Source organism: Haliaeetus leucocephalus, unplaced genomic scaffold, assembly GCF_000737465.1.
Source record: "Haliaeetus leucocephalus isolate CR32 unplaced genomic scaffold, Haliaeetus_leucocephalus-4.0 Scaffold173, whole genome shotgun sequence".
Taxonomy (NCBI): Eukaryota; Metazoa; Chordata; class Aves; order Accipitriformes; family Accipitridae; genus Haliaeetus; species Haliaeetus leucocephalus.
In genome coordinates this window covers 12,742,657-12,766,072 of record NW_010972609.1, presented here as the reverse complement: position 1 = coordinate 12,766,072, position 23,416 = coordinate 12,742,657, and the positions used below count along the sequence as shown (strand labels likewise).

Genomic DNA, 23,416 nt, shown 5'->3' with positions numbered 1-23,416 from the left:
CAGCTGTACACTGTTATGAAAGAACAATCAATGAAATGGAGCAATTTCAAAATCAGTCCTGAATTCTCCATTTACATTTTTTTCTTCAGCAGACTCCTAATCTTTTCTTGTTGGTTGATAAGATCCTACTTATTCCAGACTGTCATCAGTTGTGACTCTCAACACTGTAATTCCAAAGAAGACACTACCTATGATTGTATATAAGAAAAACAAAATATCGTTTCACATCTAAAAGAGGAAGTTACAAAAAAGTACCTTCCTTACACCTTTTACTGCAATGTTTTATATGAATATTAGAGGTGGCTTAGCATTCATGTCAGACCGTCGTTCCTCTGCATCAAGGCACGGGTGCAAATATTCATCTAGAACTAAAATATTTTTCTCCTTTTCTGGAAATGAAGGGTAGGGGTTTTCTATTGATTTCAAACATCTAAAACATTACTTAACTGAATTAAGATATAGTGACACTACTAGTGCAGCAGAACTCCACTCAGTAAATTTTATGACTCAGAAGAGAAAAAAAAAATTGAAAGAATTATCCAGAAAGCAAAATAATGTTTAGGACAAAATGCCGTTGTGTTGGAATCCCTCTGAAGCTGGTATGAAAGGTGGGGCAGTATTTCTCTGTGTAAGCGCCTCATTCTCAATTTCACATCTCTAGTTTCACATAAAGCTATAAGCAGCTCATGGAGAGAGTTACAAATTTAATAAGAAAGTACATTTTAAATTTCTAATACTCTCTACAGTTTTGTACATCAAATGATGCTGTCAGGACAAAGCAGTCTCAGATCTAAACCTGGTATGGTGCTATAGAATATATATATGTATAGGCTTCTTTACTAACATTTCTGCATATGCAGTATAGAGACTTTTGTAGAAACTGAGAGATAGAATGTCATTAACACCAACGTTATTCTGTAATGTTCAGTGATGAGTTTTTCTGGACTTCTGTTTGACATGTATGCTATTGGTCCTCTGATAATTACAAAATTCAGCCAAAGCTGATGAAAGAATCCATGTGTTCTGAGTCAGGTTCAGTGATGAAATAATAGGGAAGGTGAACAACTAGCTTCACTTACTATTTATGGGAACATGGGGATCAGTTCTCATACCATTGTAAATAAAGAGGCTATTTCTACTGAAGCTTCTGGCTCTACATGTACGTGTAAATAATGTGAAGAGAGAATTAGACCACCTGAGTTGTTAATTCCAGTGTAATGAAGAAGCTACAAGCACTGTGAACATCACTGTTATTGAGGGACTTGATTTTTCTCATATTTAGTACTTGTGTCCCATCTTCAGAAGGAAAAACTTTGTATATCTCCATTTCCCTAGAAGACTTCCCCTGTTTTGCTATGTGAGAACTCAAAGCGCTACAGGACTACTGGGTTGGAGTTAGCTGTACAGCCCTTGCAAGTGAGAAAAGTTATGGGATTTAACTTTCAAACCCTTTTTATGACTTTCTTATCTCCTTGAGGAAGACGTAACTTCGGCCTGCTATTGTTTTTTGTGCTTAATGTGTGTTCCATGATAGGGAAAGGTGAACCAATCTTGTGCCATTTTAACTTAAAATACTAACTTCCATGAAGAAAACCTGGTAAACATGATCTGTGTGGGGATGTTTGCACAGAGAAGGTTCTGATCCTGAAAGTTTATTCCTACTGTAACATTTAAGTATTTCTGCTGTCCTTATTATCACAGTTTCTGGCATCTCAGTATGGTTTTTCTACAGAAGACGAGCTGTTATATAATTACATGTTGGTTACATTTTTTTTTTTTTCTTTTCCTTTTCACTTCCTTTATCCTTTGGATTTTCTGTTTTTTTATTTTTATATACTATTTCCTTCTGTTATATGGCCCACAAATACAGTTTGGAATCTTTACTGTTCCTGTCCTCAGAATAACATCCTCCTCCCCTCCCCCCTCCATGATCTAGGGAAGTACTGTCATCTGTATTTAAATGAGAAATATTGAAGCTGAAGGTCAGGATATTTTTTCAGCTCTTTCAAGTCCTGAGTGAGTACCTTAAATGGACGGACTATCTATCCTCCTCTCTTGTTTGTAAATTTTTTTACTTTAAAAGCATTGGAATTGAGCATTAGAGTCAATAATAATATTAATAATACAAATTTTGCTCTCTTTATAACACCCCTATGTTCATTTGATTTTGGTGTGCTATGCCCTGGGCTACAGTCTTCTCCGTTAACAAAATAAAACTACTCATTTTTCTTTTCTCTTTACATCATATTTTAGTGTTTGTATCACTGTACAGATTACTCAAAGCCTGTGGCCTCTGCTATATCATTATATTCTAATTCAGCAAGAACAGGTTAGCTGTTGAGTTTTTAGTTACAATGTATAATACGTATTTCACTGTTTATATCCAGTATTATCACATTTTTTCCACATAGAGTCTGAACAGCTTGTATTGAGTATATACGAAGCATTTCTAAACTCACTGAAAGCACTAAAGCATTCATAACCAAATCTCTACTTGCTGCTGAAAAACCCTACAAATAATTTATTCAAAAAATTGTCATCTTCTTCCTTCCACATGCACATGCATGAATTAACACTTAATATGTACTTGAATTAACACTTGATATGTACTCCTAGTATTATTTAGAATGTAAGGTGGCAAGTTCTTCTGGAATTTGAGACTAATTCTAAGAAACTGGCTAAAGTGTGGGGTTTTTTTTTTTTTAATAGCAAACAATACTAAAGTAGGATTGTGTATACGAGATAGTAACTAAATCTCTAAACATAGTTAAAGTCCTCCAAGGCTTATGTCAGACAGAGTTCTTCTTTTCATGTCTGTGAAAGAAAGTAAGGATTCCAAGAGACTCATTGGAATTCTGCTTTTTGCTGGGCGCCAGTTTGGAGGAGGGGGAGGTTGAAGCTCTGGCTAACATCACATTCTTTCCTACATTCCTGACGCGGATTACATTTTAGGAGTCAATTGTGGATTCACCACATCCCTAAAAATGGGGAAACGTATCATTGTGCTGCTCCATGAGCTGACCAGGCAATACTCAATCCAACCCTTTGCCTAGCTGATTACTTGCACGGTTTTGGAGTTGTTTGGTGGTAACTTGTGAACAGTTTATGTTGTTCTGGTCACTGCAGTATTTTTCTTTTGAATGTATTGGTTTACTTTGATTAGAACTGTTGTGAAAAGCAGTCAAGGAAGAAAACCTCTGAATGTAAGGTATTCCTCAGGAAACACTTGAGAATTGCTAAGAAACAACGCAAGAACAAAAAGTCCAGCAAACACGTGAGATCAAAAAAATGTTAAAGGCCACGAAAGAAACATTGACTCAGAAGAGGTGGTTATTTGCAGGAGCAAAGCTAAGGTACAAGCATTTGCTGGGAAACGCTAAGGCAGGTAAGCCTGCCTCAGTTGCCGTCAGGGCATGGCACATCTTTGGGGGAAATATTCAGCTGGATAACTATATACATTCTTGTGACTGACTTGTTCGTAATGCATAATAAACCATTCTGTGATTTGTGAAGCCTGAAGAAGAGATAAATCCTTCACATTCTTTTGAGAAGGGAAAAAACCAACTGAATGTGACGCTATAAATGGTCAAACAGGGTACAGTTACCCTGAACGCTCAGAGGTGCGATGATAAAGCAAGGAACTGGGAGGGCACTCAGGCCCAGGGACTCCTGTCTCTATCCCAGCTCAACGTCAGGGCGAGACCTGGATGCGCATCGCTCTTCTGCGTGCCTCCTGTCCCCCCTGGTTAGGCGAAACGGACGCGTGGACGGGATGAAAGCCTTGGTGTGATCCAAACTACACAGGGGTGGGTGCAGGACCCTGACGTTTGCTGCGAGACATGCCAGCAGCTCAGTTTGCAGAGAGCCAGAGGGGGGGCTGTGGTGGCGGAGGTGCAGCTAGCCCCGCGGCCATGGGCCCCTGCCCACTGCCTCACCTGCCTGTGGGCATGCTGACGTGGGAAAATGAAGGGTTGTCATGAGCTTGCTTAGGTAAATCCATTTTCACTCTGCTACCTGCGATTTTATGGCTGGCCTATGGTAAGTTTAGGATTGTATTAAAACTCCTGTTCTGCGAATCATATTAGTTTCAGATTGCTCCCACCTAAGAAATTGCTTAAGCGCCTGAGGTTTAGTATATGTGAAACTAGGATGAATCCTGCACGTTGTCGGTAAAGCATCTTCATCCTTTTCATAAGCAGAGCTAACTTAAGCCATTTTTTGTTTTTCTAAATCTGACAAACAGATTTTGCTCTGCAGAATGTTTTCAGTAGTTCCTAATATTAATTCCCGTTACTGTTTATGGACACAGAGTATTAATTTTTCCTTTCTCAAAGCTTAAAACACAGATTCATATTGAGACATAAGGGAGTGGGGGGATCTCACACCTTCACAAGAGAAGCTATTTGGTGTGGTTTGCATGCTGGACATGTTTGCTGTGCTGCCTTCTGCACTGGGATGCTACAAAGCACAATGGAAGCATTCATAAAACTTTTTATTGACTAAGGAGTGGACAGTAGCATATGGGAACATCAACAATTGCTAACTGATCATGAAATAAAGAAATTCCAGTGTTCTAGTGTTATAAAAAGAAGGGGAAAAAAAAGTCATTCAGAACTTAGTCATATTGGTTCAGCTGTTGTAACCAAAGACTGATAAGATAATAGAGGTCTTTGTGGCTGTTTTCTACTGAAATGCTTTATCTTTATGATGCACTCGGGGCCCTTTAGAGTAGAAAGCTTTTAAAACTGCTTTTGGAGTTAGAACTCAAATTAGATGCTATTGCAATGGCAAGGGGGCTCCTTAGGCAGCCCTCACAAAGTGACTTTTATCTCTGAAGCCCTTCCATTAGATTGTTACTTTCTTCTGTTTTCCCTGTTTATTTTTTGTTGACTTTTGCTGCCCTATTTTGTGGCATTTAAAAGGTGACCCAATCAAAAAAGGCTAAATGCTAAATGCTGGACAGAGCCTGTGAAGTAGAGACATCACAGCCTATCTGATGTGTGCTGCAGACTGCCGTGTTAGACAGAATGGTTTAACCAGGTTATCTCTGGGCACCTAAGATCAAATACACTTTCTTTTATGTCTAGCATTGTGGTTTTGCTTTCTTTTCAAACAATGTCCATAAAAAAAAAAAAACACCAAACCACTAACAGAGGAATTGATTCATAAAGGATTTTTTTTTTTTTAAAGCTGAAATTGCTTAACTTGATTCAAAATCATTTTTGATTGTTGGTTGAATTGCTTTGGTTGATGATACTTTGGAACTGCAGTTTTGTGATTTAAATCCCTTCTTAGTTTCTGGCAAAGCCCACTGCTTCTTTCTTCCATTACTCTCTCTTGATTTCATTAAAGTTACACTATGTGTTTACCCTAAAAACATAACAGGAGTGATAATTTGTGATTTATTAATTTGTATTTCCTGTAAGTATATGGGGCAAAAGTTAGTTTAGATGCACTGCATAAACAAGGATGATATTTGTCATGCTTTACACTAATGACAGAATTCAAGAGAACCAATAATACTTTGCAGCTGTGTAGAGATTCCATGCAAAGATCTTAAAGCACTTCAGAAGCATTAACTAACCAGGCATAAAACCCTCTGATTGGTAGTGTTCTACTTTGTGTACATGTTGGGAAACTAAGGCAAGCACATTCAACGACCCACAATAATTTCATGTCACAGCTAAGAATCCTACTTCGGCAAGCTTTGGATCACACCTATAAATTTTTAGCTTGTTTGTGACTCCAGTATTTTGTCTTCTATTCACTTGATAGATTATGTGGTTTTATCTTGTTTTCTTTTGCTGAGTGTCAAAGAGATTAGTTTAAATTATACTATGTAAGTCTGGAAGTCTATTTTTTGCTATTCCTGCTTGTTTTTTTTCCCTTACCAGCAGTTATTACTCTGCTTCTATCTCATGACAACTTGCCACAAGGACAGTTCCAAATTTAACATTGAAAAGCCTCCTGTGTTTGCTGACGTGCAGCTACATCTGTATATAGACCAAACATGTAGTAAGAGGTAATAGAAGTGTTGTAAGGCGGTAAACCAGAGGTTGATATAGGAACTATAGTTATATTAGGTATCTATAATTACAGGATAGTAGATTTTTAATTTTTTTTTTGCAATGCTTAAAGAAATCTAGGCAGATAAAATGCAAGATGATGTTTATGATTTTTATGAAATGCATTGTAAGATATACAATGATCTTTCTATTTGAGTATAGGAAATCATGTAGTATTGTGATCAGTTTTAAAAGGTAGGGTTTTGCCACAAGCAGAATTCTTTCTAAATGTAATTTTAGACTACAAGTTGAACTCTTCTCTCTTCTTCAGCAGATTTATAGCTACTTTTTATTTTCTCACTCCTGGTTAGATTGACCTATGACCAGAATTTCTCAAAAGTTCGCTTTGATGCCTTACTTCTGTTCAATCTGACCATTTTATTTCAATTTGTGCTCAAACCCATACAAAAATAAAGGGTAAAACAATAAGCACACAAGGAAAAATTAAAATACTGCTACAACAAAATTATTTTTCAACTTATATATTTCACAAAGGCAAGAATATATAACCAAAGGACTATCAAAAATAATAACAACTATTTTTTTCTGAACTTTTGATGAGACTGTTGTATTTCCATTTTTAAAAGAAGTCCTTAAACACTATTGACTTCCCACCAACACTCAAAATTTTAAATACTGCTGGTAAAGGGAGTCAATGGATCAAATTCAGTATATCTGAAGTCACTGAAATAAAGGGCCCTAAGAAAAATGTGTCAATTTTAAAGGTCTTTCCTAACTGAAGACCATTTTGTGATAGAGCCAGAGGTTAATAAAATCAGTAGTGAATGTAGCAATTTTACAGATAAGCTATTCACAACAAGTGTAGTTACTTGAATAAAAAGCTAATTCAGTTCTAAAATGCCACATGCAGTAGCAGTGAATAGCTGCTTTTAGGTGCTTTCTGGAGGAGGATAAAATACAGAATCACAGCACTCTTCTTTTCCAGCATCCCTGGCTGCCTGTAAATTGCTGTGAATGGGACTGTAGGCTGACAGACTCTATTAAGACAAACTGCCTTTCTCATCGGAGAGATAAAATAAATCAGGTGTTTAGTCAAATTAAAATACTTCAGATGGAGCAGGCCCTGGGGAGCACTGATCCACCTGACAAATCTGAGAGAAACTCAAGACAGATGTGTTTTGGGGATAAGGAAGACCCCATGGAAAAAAAAATGCACTGCTGTCTTTGGAGTAAGAGAATAGGATTAGAACAGAGAGAGAGCTGTGATATATAATATTTTATGGAAGCTGGCATATTTACTGTGTATTTTTTACTAAGCTTTTTGTTTTATCTGTTTTTATGGCAAATACATTTTACAGATAGCTATATTTTTATTTTATTTATAGATATTTTTAGTCAGCAGCAGAAGTTTATTTACTGGTAATGAGTTTAGGAATCTCATTGCTTGCTGCAGTAAGTGGATGCAAAACAGATGATGATGGCACACAGCTACTGATGACCTCTCTTGGCCCAGCCAGATCAGCTCAATCTGGTCTGCATTCTGAGCAAGTTGTTTTTTATTGGTATTTAAACTGTAAAATAATGGTTGGGATTTTCCACTCTAAAATTAAATTATACCTCGCCCCCACACTGTTCCTACAATGACATTCTGCATCTTATGCTTTTTCTTGTCTTGAGCAGTGTTCGGTTAGGTGTCTTGCAGCTTCATGGAGGTCTCGTTATTTTCCAGGAGCACAGTGTACATTTTGTGGTCATCAGTGCTATTCTGTTGTTGGATTACATAGCACAGTACAAATTAAAGAGTAGAGTACTTTAAATGGGGTCATTCATTTCAGATGTGTTTCTCTGGGGGGAAAAAGGAAAGAAAAACAATTACTATGAATTCCTGAATAAGAACAGTTACTTCTGCCTGCTATTGTATAAAAATTCAGGAAAAAAGAAATGACCTTATAAATTTGCTGCCACTATATCAAATGCTTCTAAATAGTCACAACCAAACAATCAAATTTTCTAGCCTTAGCAGACACTCTTTGTGGTAGCTTTCTGCTCATATTATGAAGCAAGTACAAAGTATACAGAAGAACATGGAAATGGAGCAGGAGATTAATATCTGCTTTGGGTGTGTAAAATATTTTATGACTGTAAGATCAGGGGCCTGCATTACGATGCCAAAGCTGCTTGACAGATGTGAAAGTCTCAAGCTGTGGTTTCCCAGGTGGCAGTGGATGGCAATAAGTATCATTTGAGGCAGCACGTTGCTACCCGTTGGCTTTCTAAAATAGGTGGAGTGGTTGATCTCTTCTAGTCATGATGGGCAAGGGAGTTTTTCTTTGGCAGAACAGTCTTTTATCTGTGAAAATGAATTTCAGTATACAATAACATATTCAAAAGCACCCAAATAACCTTTGATCCATGGTGCAAAATCTTCAAGACTGAATAACACCGTTTAAGAGGGTTAAGGTAAGTCTATACTGAAGTTGCAGACAGTTGAACTGATGTCAACAGTGTGGAGCTCAGTACAAGCTAATGGATCCTGGCAAGGCAGTACCTTCAGTGCAGACATTTTCCTGGCCACATACGTGCCTAAGCTTACTTTCAAAAATGTTTTTTTGCTGTTGTTGTTTTGAAACAGCTTTTTGCACAGAACTCTTATTGCTTCAGTCACACATATCACCCTAAGGTTTTGCAATGAGTTGGTCTGAATGGTAGAGTGTCCTTCAGCTTTGACTTCATGCATCCATCATACTTCTTGTGACTAAGAAAATTGCTAACCATTTCTAAAACTTCTACTACAACAGAAGTTACTCATTTTTCCTTGTCTGGAGGCCTGTGTCACGTGTATACTGAATTAAGATTTGGCATTACAGGGTACTGAATCATAACTTTGTTGCAGATTGTTTTAAAACTAAGACAGTTAATAGTGGCTAAGAAATTGAATATTTTCAGTACTTTATGTTGTTAAATGCAATTAAGAAATGTACAGAAAAACAGGTACCCTTTGTTTATGGGAGTTTGCTTTGTTTCGAGTGAATGACTTGAGCCATGCAGTTTCTTTTTCCATAGAAAGCAATTATAGATAGAGGTTTTCTTGTGTGCTGCTTTTGCAAATGAAATTCTGTTTAAGAATAATATTGGTCCCGTCATAGCATGATGTAAGTAGTAGAGCATCATGGGTTTGTCAGCTGCTTGGCAGCAGTCTGTTTTGTCTTCCCTCTCCTTATGAAAACCTGTCAACCTCTCTCTTCTCTTCCCTAGAAAATATCCATCTTACTCCTGGGAAGAAGGTGGAGTCATAATTTTGGTGACAGTTTCTCCATTTCCTCCCAGGTCCTGTTCCTCACACATTTTCTTCCTCTTCAAAAGCCCTGTGACTTCTTTATCACAGTCCTCTATTGTGAATGGAGGAAAGGAAGTATGTGAATACTCTCTCTTTTGTGCCACTTCTCATATCATTGTGGCAGATTACAGACCTGACTACTTCTTGGTTTGGTTCCGCTTCTTCTCTGACTCTCAGTTCTCCTGTTCAACAGGAAATTGCTTCATTTATCCCACTTCCAACTGTAAACCTCTTTCAGATGCTCTTCCAATATTCCTGAACTGCTACCTTACTGTAACTATATTACCTCTTCTAGAGCTGTGGGTCTGAGATGCTCACACAAGGAAATGCAGTGTATGGCTCAAATATAGGAGCTGACATTGCTGTTTGTGACAGAGTAATATGTTTGTATGTAAGATGGGATATTTGTGGATTGATTTGCAAAAGGACCCTGTACTCTCTACTTAGGAGACCCATGCAATTTACCCATAAACAGACCATTAAGCATCATTAGTGCAAAGAATAAATGTACCGTAGTTTCATATTAATTAAGTGCTCTCTGTAGAGTAAACTTTGAAAGTTAAATGAAAATTTTTAAGCCATTTTCTCAGGTTAGCCATTCCTCTTAGGGACAAGTAGAGCTCATTCTTAATATGCATTCCATGACCAAAGCTTATATTTACCCAAATGACCTACCAGATATATGGGTATTTTAGAGAAATGATCAATAAACTATTAAACTGCTTCTTCCACTGAACAGCATATTTTAATTTTTTTTTTAGCATTTTTACATACTTGTGGAGAAAAACAACAAAATATATAATGTGAAGGAAAATTATGTCTAGTAAACTGTGAATGTATTTATCACACTAGGCAGATTTAGATGGAAAAGATATAGGGATTTGTACACAGTGCATCGTTAATTACTCCTGTCAGAAAAAAAGAAATACTCTCTATCTTTTCTGCTCTGATTTTTGTTATATCCTCCACTGCTTAGAGCATAGCAAAGCTATGTGCTAGATTCTTCTGGGATTTGTTAGTAAAATATATATTCAAGCTGCCACTTGAAGTAAGCATGTTGGTGATTCAGCCTTTTTAAATTATTTTTTATTTTTAATATTGCTTGGTAACTATTGTCCATCTCATATTTACAGTAAATCTTTCCTGCACATTTAGGTACACCAGAAAGCCTGGCAGAAAAAGAGCGACAGCTCTCTACTATGATCACCCAGCTGATCAGCTTACGGGAGCAGCTCCTGGCTGCCCATGATGAACAGAAAAAGCTGGCAGCCTCACAAATTGAAAAACAACGGCAGCAAATGGACCTTGCTCGCCAACAGCAAGAACAGGTGAGGCTCCAAGAAAGAAACCTGTGACAATGTTTCATGCAGAATGCTTATCATAAACACTGTTCTGCTTGGTGTTTCATTTCATCTTTTTTTGCTAAAGAGCTTAAATATCTTCAGAAATTATATCTTTTTCCAGAAAGAGGAAACATTATAAGACCCTGAGAAAAAAAGTCGGTGTGGACATTCAAATAATTTCTTTCCTAGGATAAATGGCATTTGATAGATTTCATGGTTCTTGTTTCTTGCACTGAGATGCAATTTTGGAAGTTACAAATAAGCCAGAGTATAACCATTTTTTAACTCTCTCTTTTTGACAAGAAAATAATTGGGAAAAAAACCCCCAACCTTAAGCATCCCCAAACCTTCAAATTTCTTCTACAAATAAGGTTTGACTTGTTTGTTCTTGCTGTGTTTTTTTTTTGTTGTTTTTTTGGTTTTTTTTTTTGTTTTTTTTTAAAGACGCAGTTTTCCAAAGAGCTGTCCTTTTCTCATTGTACAAAAGTGTAACAACAGTGATCCCATACCCTAGTCCCCTAGGCATTAGATCAGTCAGATCCAAATTAATGTGTGGTTTTTAGGAATCTGACATTACTACTAGAATTATCTTTTCAGTTAAACGTATTTTATAGGATATATACAGCAATATATGCTCTGTTGATTTTAATGAGTTGTGACGTCTGGTATTTTATGTGCTTGAGTATTTGCCCACATGTAGGAATATGGACTCATCCCCTAATGGAAAATAACATAAAGGAACACTGTAAAAAATCAGAAGTTAGAATGTCATTTAGCCATCCAGAGATGACACAGTAATTAACTATTGACACTTGTGAATAAGCTAGCACAAATTAATCTTGACACATTTGCAGACGAGTGATATCTTACAGTGAACACTTTGTAATTATATTTCAAAATGAAAATTAAATGACACTTAAAACTAGGTTGTCATGCTCAATGAAGCGAGCATGTAGCTCAACCAATAGGCAAATAAAATTCAGAATTTGAGCCACATGGTGCTCGTGTACCCTACTTTACTATGTCAAGCCTATACATCAAGACTATGCTATGGTAATTGCATTGCAGGGTATTGGATGTATTTTCTATCACAGTACTGTTCCATCTAAGAGGAACTATTGACATTAGATGCTTCATGGTATATTTCTGGTTTTCATCAGGCAACGCCTATTCAAATGGTACTATATTGTACATACAGGTACACAAAGCTGTTCACAAGCAGTCTGAACTCCGGCAGATCAATGCTTTTGCACATGGAAACAAAGATCTCATCCTTGCCTTGGCTATAGCTTACCCTGTTAGGTAGCAGCCAGGTCACTAGTAGCTCCAAACAATTCAGGACATAGGATACTGTGTATCCATCAAAAAAGATCCGGCACTCAGTAGGAATGACCCATGATGCAGCTCCATGCGGTGTCCGATTTCAATGTGAAATTACAAAGAATTCCTTTCTGAAGCTGAATATCAGAATTCACTTTTTATTACCTTCACTGAGATTTTAGCAGCAGGGACAATGTGGACGTAAACCTGACAGAGCTTGTCTGTAGTGACAAGCACTACACTTCTAAGATGGAATAGTACAATTGGTGTGTTACTTATTAAAAACAGTAACTCAAGCACTCATACAGGTTTTTAAATATTCTCTGTAGCACTGTTACCATGAGAGTTGCTTTTCCAAGCGTAGCCACTAGTGCTGACCACTGATCTGACAGCAGATGGCCTGAGGTCCTAGGAGCTGCCCCTCGGTTACCTGGGCACGCAGGCTGCCAGCTCTGTTTGCGCTACCTTTTCACTAGTGGACTAGAGCCTGCGTCTTCAGTCTTCATTCACATTTTTGTTGACTTTACTGGGAGATTTGTCCATACATATTTGAACATCAGGCTCATGAAGGGAGTTTGGTCCCTGTTACAAGCATCAGTGTAGTGGGCTATGATAGCCGCTTGATTCCTTTTCTGTGTGGCACTTTGCCTCGATCCAGCCCCAGAATTATGTAGACCTCAATTTGCCTCTTTGAGATCATATGCAAGACTTAAAATATGTATGAATTTTGTGTTGGTCTCCCATCCAAAAGTGAATTTTAACTGTAGCAGTGAAAAAAATTACAGAGCTATTTCCAGGTGACAAAGTGAGAGGTTAAGGAACTGCCAGACTTGATCTCTGTGTGTGCACCACTACAAACTGTTAATATATAACTGCAGATTCCTTATGAGTTAATCTGAACAGTTTGCACTAAAACTAAGTGATTGTTTATTTCCAAATCAACCTTGCTACATTTCTGTAATTTTTTTATCATAAAAACATTTTACTTAGCTTTCTCTGTTTATAACAGAGTAAGCGTGCTCAGAAGATGGTGGGGAAGGAGACCAGGAGTTTTTTTGCCCAAACCGAAACAGTAGGTTTGAGTGACCAAACTACCTTTGTCACCAACTTCTTGCTGTTTTATGTGGTTCCTCTGCTCTAGATAAATATTTATAGGAGGGGAAATTATACTTAAGAAATGAAGGTAGCGGAAGTGCTGAGGCCAGGGTTTCCAGGAAACACAAATCTTGTCCTCGTTTCTGCCTGCTGCAGAGTTACCCTTCTAAAGCAGAAGGCCTGTTGTTCCCCCGGCTGCCTGCGGCTTCTCCCCCATAGCTGCAGTCCACGCGAGCCGTTGCAGGGAGCAGCTCTGCGGTCTGAGGGCAGGATCCTATTTCCCTCCTGCTCTTGCATGCTGATTTTGGATGGTTCGTGGGAATCGAGGTGCAGGGGTTGTCTGCGGCAGATTCTCTCTCATTAGTCGCCTAGTGTTCCCTGCCCTGAACACTTGCTTCTCTCCATCTGTGTTAGAGAAGGGCTAGAGTGAACATTTACCCTCCAGATCCCTTACTGAATCTACCAAATGATGGTAAGAATATCTACATATTTCACCAGGTTGGGTTGAGGATGAGTTACTGAGCATCAGGTACTGCTTTTACACAGAATGAGACCCTACTTCCTTGGGTAGTTCCAAGGAAGACTTCGAGATTTACAAGAGAAGTAATGTGCTGCTCATTGTGAATGAAGTTAGAGAAGCTTGCCCTAGGAGCTTGTGCTGAATAGTGAAACGTCTATAAATACTGGCTAAGGCTCCAGTTCAGCAAAGCAGGAAAATGTGTGTTTAACCTTAAGCACCTGAGTAATCCCATCCCCATTCAGCAAAGCACTTAATTTTAAGCATGTGTTTCATTCCCATTGTAGCTAACAGTAATGCATCATAGTCAAAGATCACCACAGGCTTAAATGCTTTGTTGAATAGTGATGAGATTATTCACATGCACACAGCTAAACTCATGTTTCTATGTTTTGCAGAGTTGAGGCCTAAGTGCTTAAAATACATATTTCTACTGGCTAACTAGAATTTATGTTGCATTTAAATTCAAAATGTTTACATCACATATACAGATACCTCTAAAATATCCTTCATTTTTTAAAAAAATAAATGATGCTTAATAAAAATATAGTAAAGAATAACCAATAAGATGTTTTTCACTCAATAATATTGAAGTTTCAATATTACTGTTTTAATTTAATGGAAATTTTATTTCTAATAGATTGCAAGACAACAGCAGCAACTTCTGCAACAGCAGCACAAAATCAATCTACTGCAGCAGCAAATTCAGGTCAGTGTGTTTTATTGCTCTCTTCTGATTATACTTAAATTCCATTTATGGAGAGGGAAGGATCTAAAATAAAGCAGCCACATGCTTTACTAACAAGCCTCACTAAAGATGCTCTTTATGGAGGGTCTTTGTGTCTTAGAAAATTGTTGTCAAACATCTTTTTGATGGAAAGAGCTTTTCTTTAATAAGCAGAGTTTTCTTCTGAAAGTTATGAACTATTTCTTAAATCTTGTCATTTAATTCTAAAATCCGCAGTTTGACTTGTATTGTGTGAAGTAAAAGCAGAGTCTCGATCATTGTTTATAGAATTCCTTATTCTACAAAGGCAAAATTGGCTTTATAAGAAGGTTAGAAGAATGTTTTCCATGTTATTAACTAAAGCAAACAGCTATAGAATAGGATAGTAGCCATTGAGACAGTACTAAATCCCACAGGTATATGTGTCCCTTGTACCTCTGGAGTAACTGTACCTTCGTGAATCTGGTTGTGTTATGGAGGTGTTCAATTATCTGTACTGGTACTCAGAACCTGGTTTAATTTTGTGCAAATATACGCAGGTAGGGAGTGACATGGAGGTAGAGGCATTATTGACGTGACTGTATTACCTTCTCTGCTTCCCACTTTGTTTGAAAGCATTTCCATGGGCCTGTTCTTTGATTTAAATATTTCTGTTTGGTCTGATAGGTGATTGTGCTGCCAATCATTTCCTATAAGCTTGGACTAGCGGGTTTTTTCCTTAATCAGCTGATTGCCATGTTACTAGATGCCAAAACTGAAGTTTTTCCTTCCCTCATCCCAAAGGAATGCTTGTAAATGCTTTTGCAAATATTGTAATGCAGTTTCGGTTACACTTTAAGGAGGTTAATTAACATATATAAACGTGTTGATACCTGGGATGAGAGACACAATTGAATTTTAAAGAACCTTTATCGTCATTGCCTATTGGAAGACTGCTTGTTCATGTTAGGTGTACATAAAGGATGGAAGAGGTGTAACAATAGTAAAAGGAAAAAATACATCCATCTTCTCTAGGTGTTATTTGCAAGTCTGGCTTCTGAAAACAAAGAATCATAGGAAAAAATCTTTACTTGGCATAAAAGCTAAGACTGAAACATAGCTGAGTCTGCTAAACAGGACAGTTATTTGCATAAGAAATTTCTAATTTTCAAATTCCTTTAAAAATTAGGACACAGATAGAGGAATCATGCCCAGGTAATTTTTGTTCCTATTTGGAGAATGTGGATATATTTTACTGGGAATTATCCTGCTCTGTAGTAAAAAGTTCAAAGGTACTTTATGTTTCAGTTCACTCAATACTTTCCAGTAGCTTTACCCTTCCACTGACTCTGGGGAAATGCAGTCTTAGAATAGGTTGCAGGTTCATTTCCTTGTTCACTCCCAATTTTCCTCTTACATAGTGCTGAACCCTCCACAAGTTTTCTTTCCCATCCTTTCCTAGATGTATATGCAAAGAAGTGTTTTAATGATTGTTCTGTTCGCGTGAGCTAAATTATTTCATGGTGATCCTTCCTTATATTTGTTTCAAAATTCTTCCCAATATAAGCTACTCTTATTCCATAGTTCCTCAGTAGTTTGTCCTCTTTATTTATCTTTATATTTACATTAATCTAATCAGTGTATTTGAGGCAGTGAGGACTGTTTCCTCTCCCAGCTTGTTAGCTAGATTGGTAGTGGGCATCTCATTGCCCAAGGAACATTGTAGACTCCAGTATGAAGCACTAAGCATGTTGGGCGGATGCCATCTCAAACATACATTGATCTTACGAGGAGGTTACTGAAAAAAAGTTTGCTAGGAGATTGTTTCCTAGGCTAAACACCAGCTGACATAGTCAATTTGCTCGTGAGCCAAGTGATGGTGCTTTGTTTATTTGTTCTTTCTTAATTCTGTGACAGTTTGCTAGCCAGGAGTTGCTTGGGGGAGAAGTTAGTTGCTAAGTTGCCTCTGCAGTTCGTAATAGGTTTGTTGCGGTTGAATTGATCACGAGTGGTGCAGTTTGTTGAGACCTGTAGCTCCTTAAGGGCTATAGGTGGGATGGAGTAAACCAGGAGGCAGGTGAGAGATGTGGTGCTGTGCCGGTTCTCCCGGGTCCCCTCCCGGCATCTCAGGATGCTCAGGAGACCTCAGTACTGATACTGAAGTCACACTGGTGACTCTGGGTGGAATTCATCATATCCAAAGTAGATAACTGCAGTGTAGACTCTGTCTCAATTAATAATCCAGATTGTTTTTATAGCAAACAGAGACAAGCAGAGTGAATGGTTTTAGGATGCAATTCATCTTGTCCTAAAGCAGACGTTTAAAATACGTCAAATTAATTGTTCCCTAAAATGGCTGTTTCTCTCCATTAACTATAAAGGATACACATGCCAATGCCTATAGAGTACAGATCTGAAGTGAGATGAGGTGAATCACGCTCTCTGTGGCTTGAGGGGAAAAAACAATTTTCTAATAAATGTTTACATTCTCTATGTTTTGGGCTTGGTAGAATTTGGAACTGTGTCCCTAATAACTTGCCTGATTTTATTAAGAAGGTGCATTTGTTTAAAGACATTCTTGAGCAACCCTTTTTAGGAAACAGCGATTACTTCCATAAAATGGTGTGGTGGATTCTTATCTATACTTTGTATGCAAGGGAAAACAATAGTACTCTTCCCTGTCACTCCGTTTTTGAAGATATTACAAAATATAAGTAGCGGAGGTGCCAGTTCCATCTGGGCATGGGGCCTATTCGTGGCACAGCTACTTGAAATAAGTACAGTATGTTCTCCAGGAGGCAGGAGTGGGGCATTGCTGATGCAGTGTTTTCATCACGAGACACACAGTGTACCACTGTCATCTTCTGAGGTACAGTGTTAATTCTTAAACAATGATTTCTGGGAATAAGTGCATCCTGTTTATTTAACCATTTAAACAATTAGAAATGATTTTAGATGGGGCTTACAAGATTTCTGTCAACCACATATAAAAGTGGAAATAATCCATATTAAATAAAACACCTCTTTCCCTGGCCACCTACTGGGTTAATTTACTAAGATTTTTCATTATTTGGTATTTATTATTTACATTGTGTTGTATACTATTGGTTTATTTAATCATTTTAACACCTTATTTCATTTAGTTGGGGGTTTTTGTTTTCTTTTTAAGACCATTTACTGGAGCACCTTACTCCAGACTTGTTACACATCTAAAACTTTGTCAACAATCTATGAGCAAAGAGGACATTAGCTAGGCTTAGCATATGAAAACAACACAGGTATTTCAAGAGTACTGAGGTCATTAAATGTTCTGCATAATCGTCTCATGTTTTCTAAGGGGAGCTAATGTTACTCTCAGGGTGTGCATGTTGGGGAAAGCAGTTTTGTCTGTTGCTAAAGGGAGTGGGATTCTGGAGTTGTTCTCAGTTCTGTCTCTGATTATCTGAAACTTGGCAAATTGTTTCCTGTTCCTCAATTAAAATATAATGTTTTGAGAATCTTAAATGAAAAATGTCAAATAAATGCAGTGTATTATTTCTTTTCAGCTCAAATGGTCATGATGTTCATAAACACTTCTCTACAGAGGAATCCGTAGAGATGGGAGGAAATCTAGTATGCCAAATTAAGTTCTTCTCTCTGCAAAGCTGTGCAGAGAAATCATTGCTTTTAGTGGAAAAAAAGTTGAGAAAATACTGTAGGGCAAGTAATAGCTCACAGATCAGTCTCCAGGTTGATTCAGATTTTTTAAATAACTTTCTTTTTTGTTTAATAAAAAGTATTAACTCTTAAAGTAGAAGGGACAAAATGAGACTATTTCAAGGATATCTCTTAGCCTGTGCTGTGAAAGCCAAAACCTCTAGGCATAAGGGAAAAAGCTGTTAAAAGGACGAATGTGGTGGTACATCATGAAGATAAGACTACATTGGAAGAAGGGAAGGCTTGCATCTCTAGAGCAGTTCCAACCTTGAGAACCGCATGAGGCCCTGAAATCCCAGTGAAATCGGTGCCTTGTTGCCAGAATTCAGTCCCTTCAGAATGAGGCTAGGGGACTGCTTCTGAACTCACCATGTCCAGCTGAGGACGGGGGTTGGATCCTACAGATGCTTGGAGCATGTTGCTCCAGGATTCCCCTCTGGGTGGGGGAGGGTGGTGTGTGGATTTAAGGGATGGAAGTTTGAGGCTTCCCTCCTCGGGTGAGCAGGCTTCCTTAGGGCAAGTCCTAAATCGTGGCTGAAATCTTTAAAAGAGACACTGAGTGTTGAGCTTTTCCTCAAAAGCTTGCGATGCGTATGACAGTGACAGCTGATCCAAACTGCTTTTGTCCACTTCCTTTCACCTTATTCCTCTGCACTATGCTCAGTGCCATTCCAGAGCATTTCGTTTTCTCTTTGAATCAGTATGATTTCCATTGAGTGGAAAAACTGGCTTCCTCTGCTCTCCTAAGTATTCTGTTTTAATTCAGCCACTAGAAATTATTCCTAATAGTGATTTTTTTCTAGTTTTAATCTATATGTTCATGCTGTTGTAGTTTCATATTAATGTTCCTGCATTTTCTGTTTCGGTCAAAAAGAGTGAACATGATTACTGTGATAGTAAACAAACAAAAGAATAGTAACATAAAAATTACAACTATTTAAAATGTCCTTGAATATGAATCATTTGAATCATACTTCAAACTTAAGAGGCTGAACCAATGAGTCTCTCTTCTTATCCATGATTAACTACTGACAATTCAGGTACCTGGTGAGCTGAATAAGGACTATCTCTTTATGTGAAGCACATGTCTAAAGATCAGGAATAATTACATTCCACATTAGCCTTCATAGCCTCCCTGACCTGGTTAATTAATTTTTTGCTAGGATAATAATAGTAGAAATAGATTTAAAGATATGCTTCATCATTAAGTATGTAACTGACCTCCAATTTTAAGAGCCGAACCTTTAGTTTATTGCCTTTTGGAGACAGGTTAAAGCTCCTTGCAATGAGCTTGCTGAAAATGCACAAGCTGGAATCTAGTTATTGTCAGTTCAGTTACGCTCTCTGAGGTTGTCTCTCTTTGTAAACTGTGTTTGGCATTGACAAGCAAAAAGCAATTGCAATGCTACTGTTCCGGCACCAGGGAATATTCTCCCCCACCTTTTTTTCTTTTCTTTCTTTTTTTTTTTGTTATTGATTATGAAACTGATCCCCTTCCAGCAAGCTCTGAATAGGACCAAGTAAAGCCATTGAAAGCAATTTGATACTTCTATTGGCAGGGTACACAGATCAGATACTCCCTTGAAAGAGAGCGAGAGTTATAAACAAAGCTTAGAAGTCTAGGAATAGCCCCCAGCTTCAGCAAACCCTTAAAATATTTTGTAATTGTATCTTCAATCATGAATTAGCCAGGAAAAACAGACCTTTTTTTGCCTTTATATTTCACTGCTGTATGCTGTTTTTAATTGCCCACAGGCACACTGTTGTGATCTTCTTTGGAAGTTTAAAACCAGGATAAAAATGCAAATCTAATTATTTCTTTTATCTAATCTAATTAACTTTTACAAGTAATGATAGATGCACTGTAGCCTGCATCAAACATTTTAATAATGATGTTTCTGGATTAAAGAATAGGTAAAACTGCTGTAATTTATAGACAGTCAAGATTATGGCAGTAGAAAATGTAAATTATTGTGGTGGCTTAATAAACTATAGCTGCAGTTTATTAATTTACCGTAGAAAAGATACATTGCCCTTAAATTCCAGTTTGCTTATGAATTGATTCCCAGCTGTCATTGGTATCTTTTCTTCTTTCTTTTTTTTTTTTTCCCCCAAAGAGTTCAGTATTAAAAAAGTCTGTGTCTAACTCTCTTCTGCAATGCAGTTGTGTGCACATGGAAGAGAGAAATGCTGTTATGTGCCTGTAACTTGTAGCTGGCTGCTAAATCAGTGATTCAAATTCATGGGGCTCTGCCATAGGCGTGGCATCACAGCTTCTGCCCAGCTCAGAACTTGCTTAGTGAACATGGAAACTGATCCAATGGTGGAAAGGCAAATATGTTAAACATCAAAGTCAAATGTTTTGTATTTTATTTATTCTTACATAGTGATTTGTTAATGAGTTCTAACGTCCTTGTTTGATAATTACCCAAGCAAAAGGTCTATTACAGGCCAACTTTTTCCAACAAAAGCCATCTTTGTGGCTGGCTGGCCTGGAATTTTCTGTTGGCTGTGTGGAAAGAGAAGGGATGCGGGATCCTTACCTTCTCCGAGCAGCCCGTGCTTTAATAAATATTCCGGCGATGGTCCCTATGCTTTATTCAGCCTCTTCAATACTAAAAATGCTTTGGCATGACAACATGATGGTGGCCTAAGCAAAAAGACACATTGGTAAAGGGTCACCCCTCCTGTGCTACTTGTAAACTTCTGGTCTTGCACCTTGGTCCCCCATGTGCAAAGATCGTGCTAGCTGCTCTGCCCCTGAGGCCCTCAGACTCTGGAAACAAGATTTATCCTGGTAAAGCAGAAAGTAGTTCTGGATTTGGCTCTTAACACAATCCTTAAAACTGTATGCAGTCTTGAGGTGGGGGGGTGGGTTTTTAAAAATTTTTACTGTGACCTTCTAAGAGTTAAATTAGCTGTCTTGCAGTTTTCTAATTCGCTATATGTTTTTTTTCTTTTAAATAGCTTTATTTCTCCTACCCGAGTCTAAACAAATTGTATTTAATGCAAAAATTAAGCCTTGTGTATCTCTTTCATATGACTTCTCTAATTATAGAGCAGTAAATGGTAGAATAGCATATGTTAGCAACATGAGCAGCAGTCTATGAAATGAGCTACAAGTTAATAAAATGATCTTGTGGTGGTGTTGGCCAAATGTTAGCACACATGTTTCGGAAAGTGGTATTTCAACAGACTTGAAGAATAGGACTTTGGCACACGGGTGCCGAACATGATCTGATGTGTGGAAATTAGTTAAACCAAAGTAAATGTCATTGTTTCTCAGGCTCATGTTGGTGCAGAAAATGATAGTAGCTGCCCTCCCACTTTCCCTCTCCCACGTGTGTTTTAAAATTGGACAGGAAGGCACAGGCATCCCTACTCCCCAGTTCAAGTACTGCTGCTTCGTTTGCTCTGGGTGTGCTGCGTGGCAGTCTCGCCAGTGGCTTAAGGGCTCGTTCTTAGCCGTGCCTCCGTCAAAGACAGGGGCTAAAATCTCATTGATTCTATTGAGCCCAAACACTCGTTCTACAGCTTTTGCTTACAGAAGGGCCTCAGATTTGAGCCCTGTTAATTTAGGGGCAGATTATAACCAGCCTCTGAATAACAGCAGAGGATCAAGCAAATATTTGTTGCCCACCTGTACCGCTGCCCAGGGGTCACTCTCAGCTGGTGGTCTGCCCCTTCCAACCTAGCGTGGAGCGACATGCTGTGGCAGCCTCAGTGCTTGCTGATGCAGGCACCCTGGTCTAGCTCCCAAAGAGTTTGGCAGAGATTATGCCCCTCTGAACCTCTTTGGTGCTCCTCCTCTGGTGGTACAGGCCTGCATTACCCCCTCTGTCAGCCTGCATCATGTAATCTTTGCAATATTGCAATGTTTGGAATAATGCAATAATAACACAGTTTGCTCCAGCACAGAAGACCGGTTTCCTTCCTAAGTGGCATGTGCACAAACTAAAATGGATAACTGGGAGCAGAAATTGAGCCAACTGGCAGCCTACCAACAGGGCTGATCCTGTGAAGTCTTATTTGCTTGAGTAATACTTACATAGCCGGTATTTGATGACTTGTACATCGAAGTGTTACTCAAGTAAGCAGGCTTTGCAGAACTGGGCACCTCATATGAGGAAGGACTTAGAATATTAGTATTGTGGTTGGAATATCAAAGATATAAATGAAGCAGGGGTTTTAGGAGATGTAATTTGTTTTATTAGACAAATAGATGCAGTTGGAAAAAACGGGCAACCTTTTGGGCATACCAGCTCTTTTTCAGGTCTTACATCAGCGTTACATTGAAACACATCCCAGGACTGACAGAAACTTCCTAAGATATTGGCCTTTCATTTATAATTAGTTACTTTTTCAGTGATTATTTTTGTGATTGACAACCATGGGATGGCCAAGAGGGAAAACAATCAGGATTTGCATTACTTTTATGTAAAAAAAACCAAACCCGAACAACACACTATTTGACACACTCATCAGGAGATAGTGAATAAAGAAAATAGTTAATAAATGTTAGTATTGAAATGACTTGATTTATGGAGATATTCAGATATACAGCCAAGACTGGAATGTGATGATATCAGAGGTCAAAATTTCTGTCTGCAGAAGCAGGTATTCAGAGGAAAATGATGAAGTGCAGCCCCACATAAAAAGGCCAAAAGCATTTAGCAAATAAATTGTAAAGTACTTTTTGAAATCTCACAGTAAAATCTTAAATTTACCAGATGGACTAAATCCTGACCTAAAGAATTGAAATGTTTTTTAGTTGTAATTGTGGGAATGCTCCGGAATGCAAGTGTATTACTGAATCAATTTGAGCATAGAAACTTATTTTAAACATATTTAATGTCATGACAGCAAGGAAGAAGTAAGTGCGTTGCTCTCTGAATGCATTCAGGAGTTATGATTTCACATAAAGAAAGTAGTAGTATGTACAAACCACTAAATGAGCAAACCAGATGCAGTGTAACATTTGGTATACATTTGGTAGCATATATGTAAAGGTAAAGTGAATGAATATTTCTAATATTCACTGTCTTATGCACCTGGCTAATCCAGACACTCACAAAAATGTCAAAGTAATGCTCTCAAGGAAAGGTGAATGGTCTTGCCTGGAATTTACCTACCTAATTTTAAAGTCATTGTTAAAGTAAGGAAAAGTTCATTTGTGACTGCAGTTTACGCCCTATTTCCTTTTGTCTGTTACATTAGAAACCCCTCTCCCCAAATAATTAGGTAATATAGTGGCTTGTGTTGTATGCAAGACTTCTGCTTGTTTGAAAGAACTAGTCTTTTATATAAATCTCATATATATCATCTTCAGCAAGTTGGGCATTTGCACAGCTTGGGTAAATTATGTCTATATTGAGA

At 37.9% G+C, this 23,416-nt stretch overlaps 1 protein-coding gene across 2 annotated transcripts in view; it reads left to right on the top strand.

Annotated features, from left to right (window-relative positions):
• SOX6 (SRY (sex determining region Y)-box 6) overlaps positions 1–23,416 on the top strand; it is a 270,394-nt gene that overhangs the window by 108,602 nt on the left and 138,376 nt on the right. For both annotated transcript variants that reach the window (XM_010563828.1, XM_010563827.1), the window contains exons 6-7: positions 10,519–10,691; positions 14,279–14,347. In XM_010563828.1, coding sequence (XP_010562130.1) covers positions 10,519–10,691; positions 14,279–14,347 — 242 coding nt within the window. The remainder of the gene's footprint in view (positions 1–10,518; positions 10,692–14,278; positions 14,348–23,416) is intronic.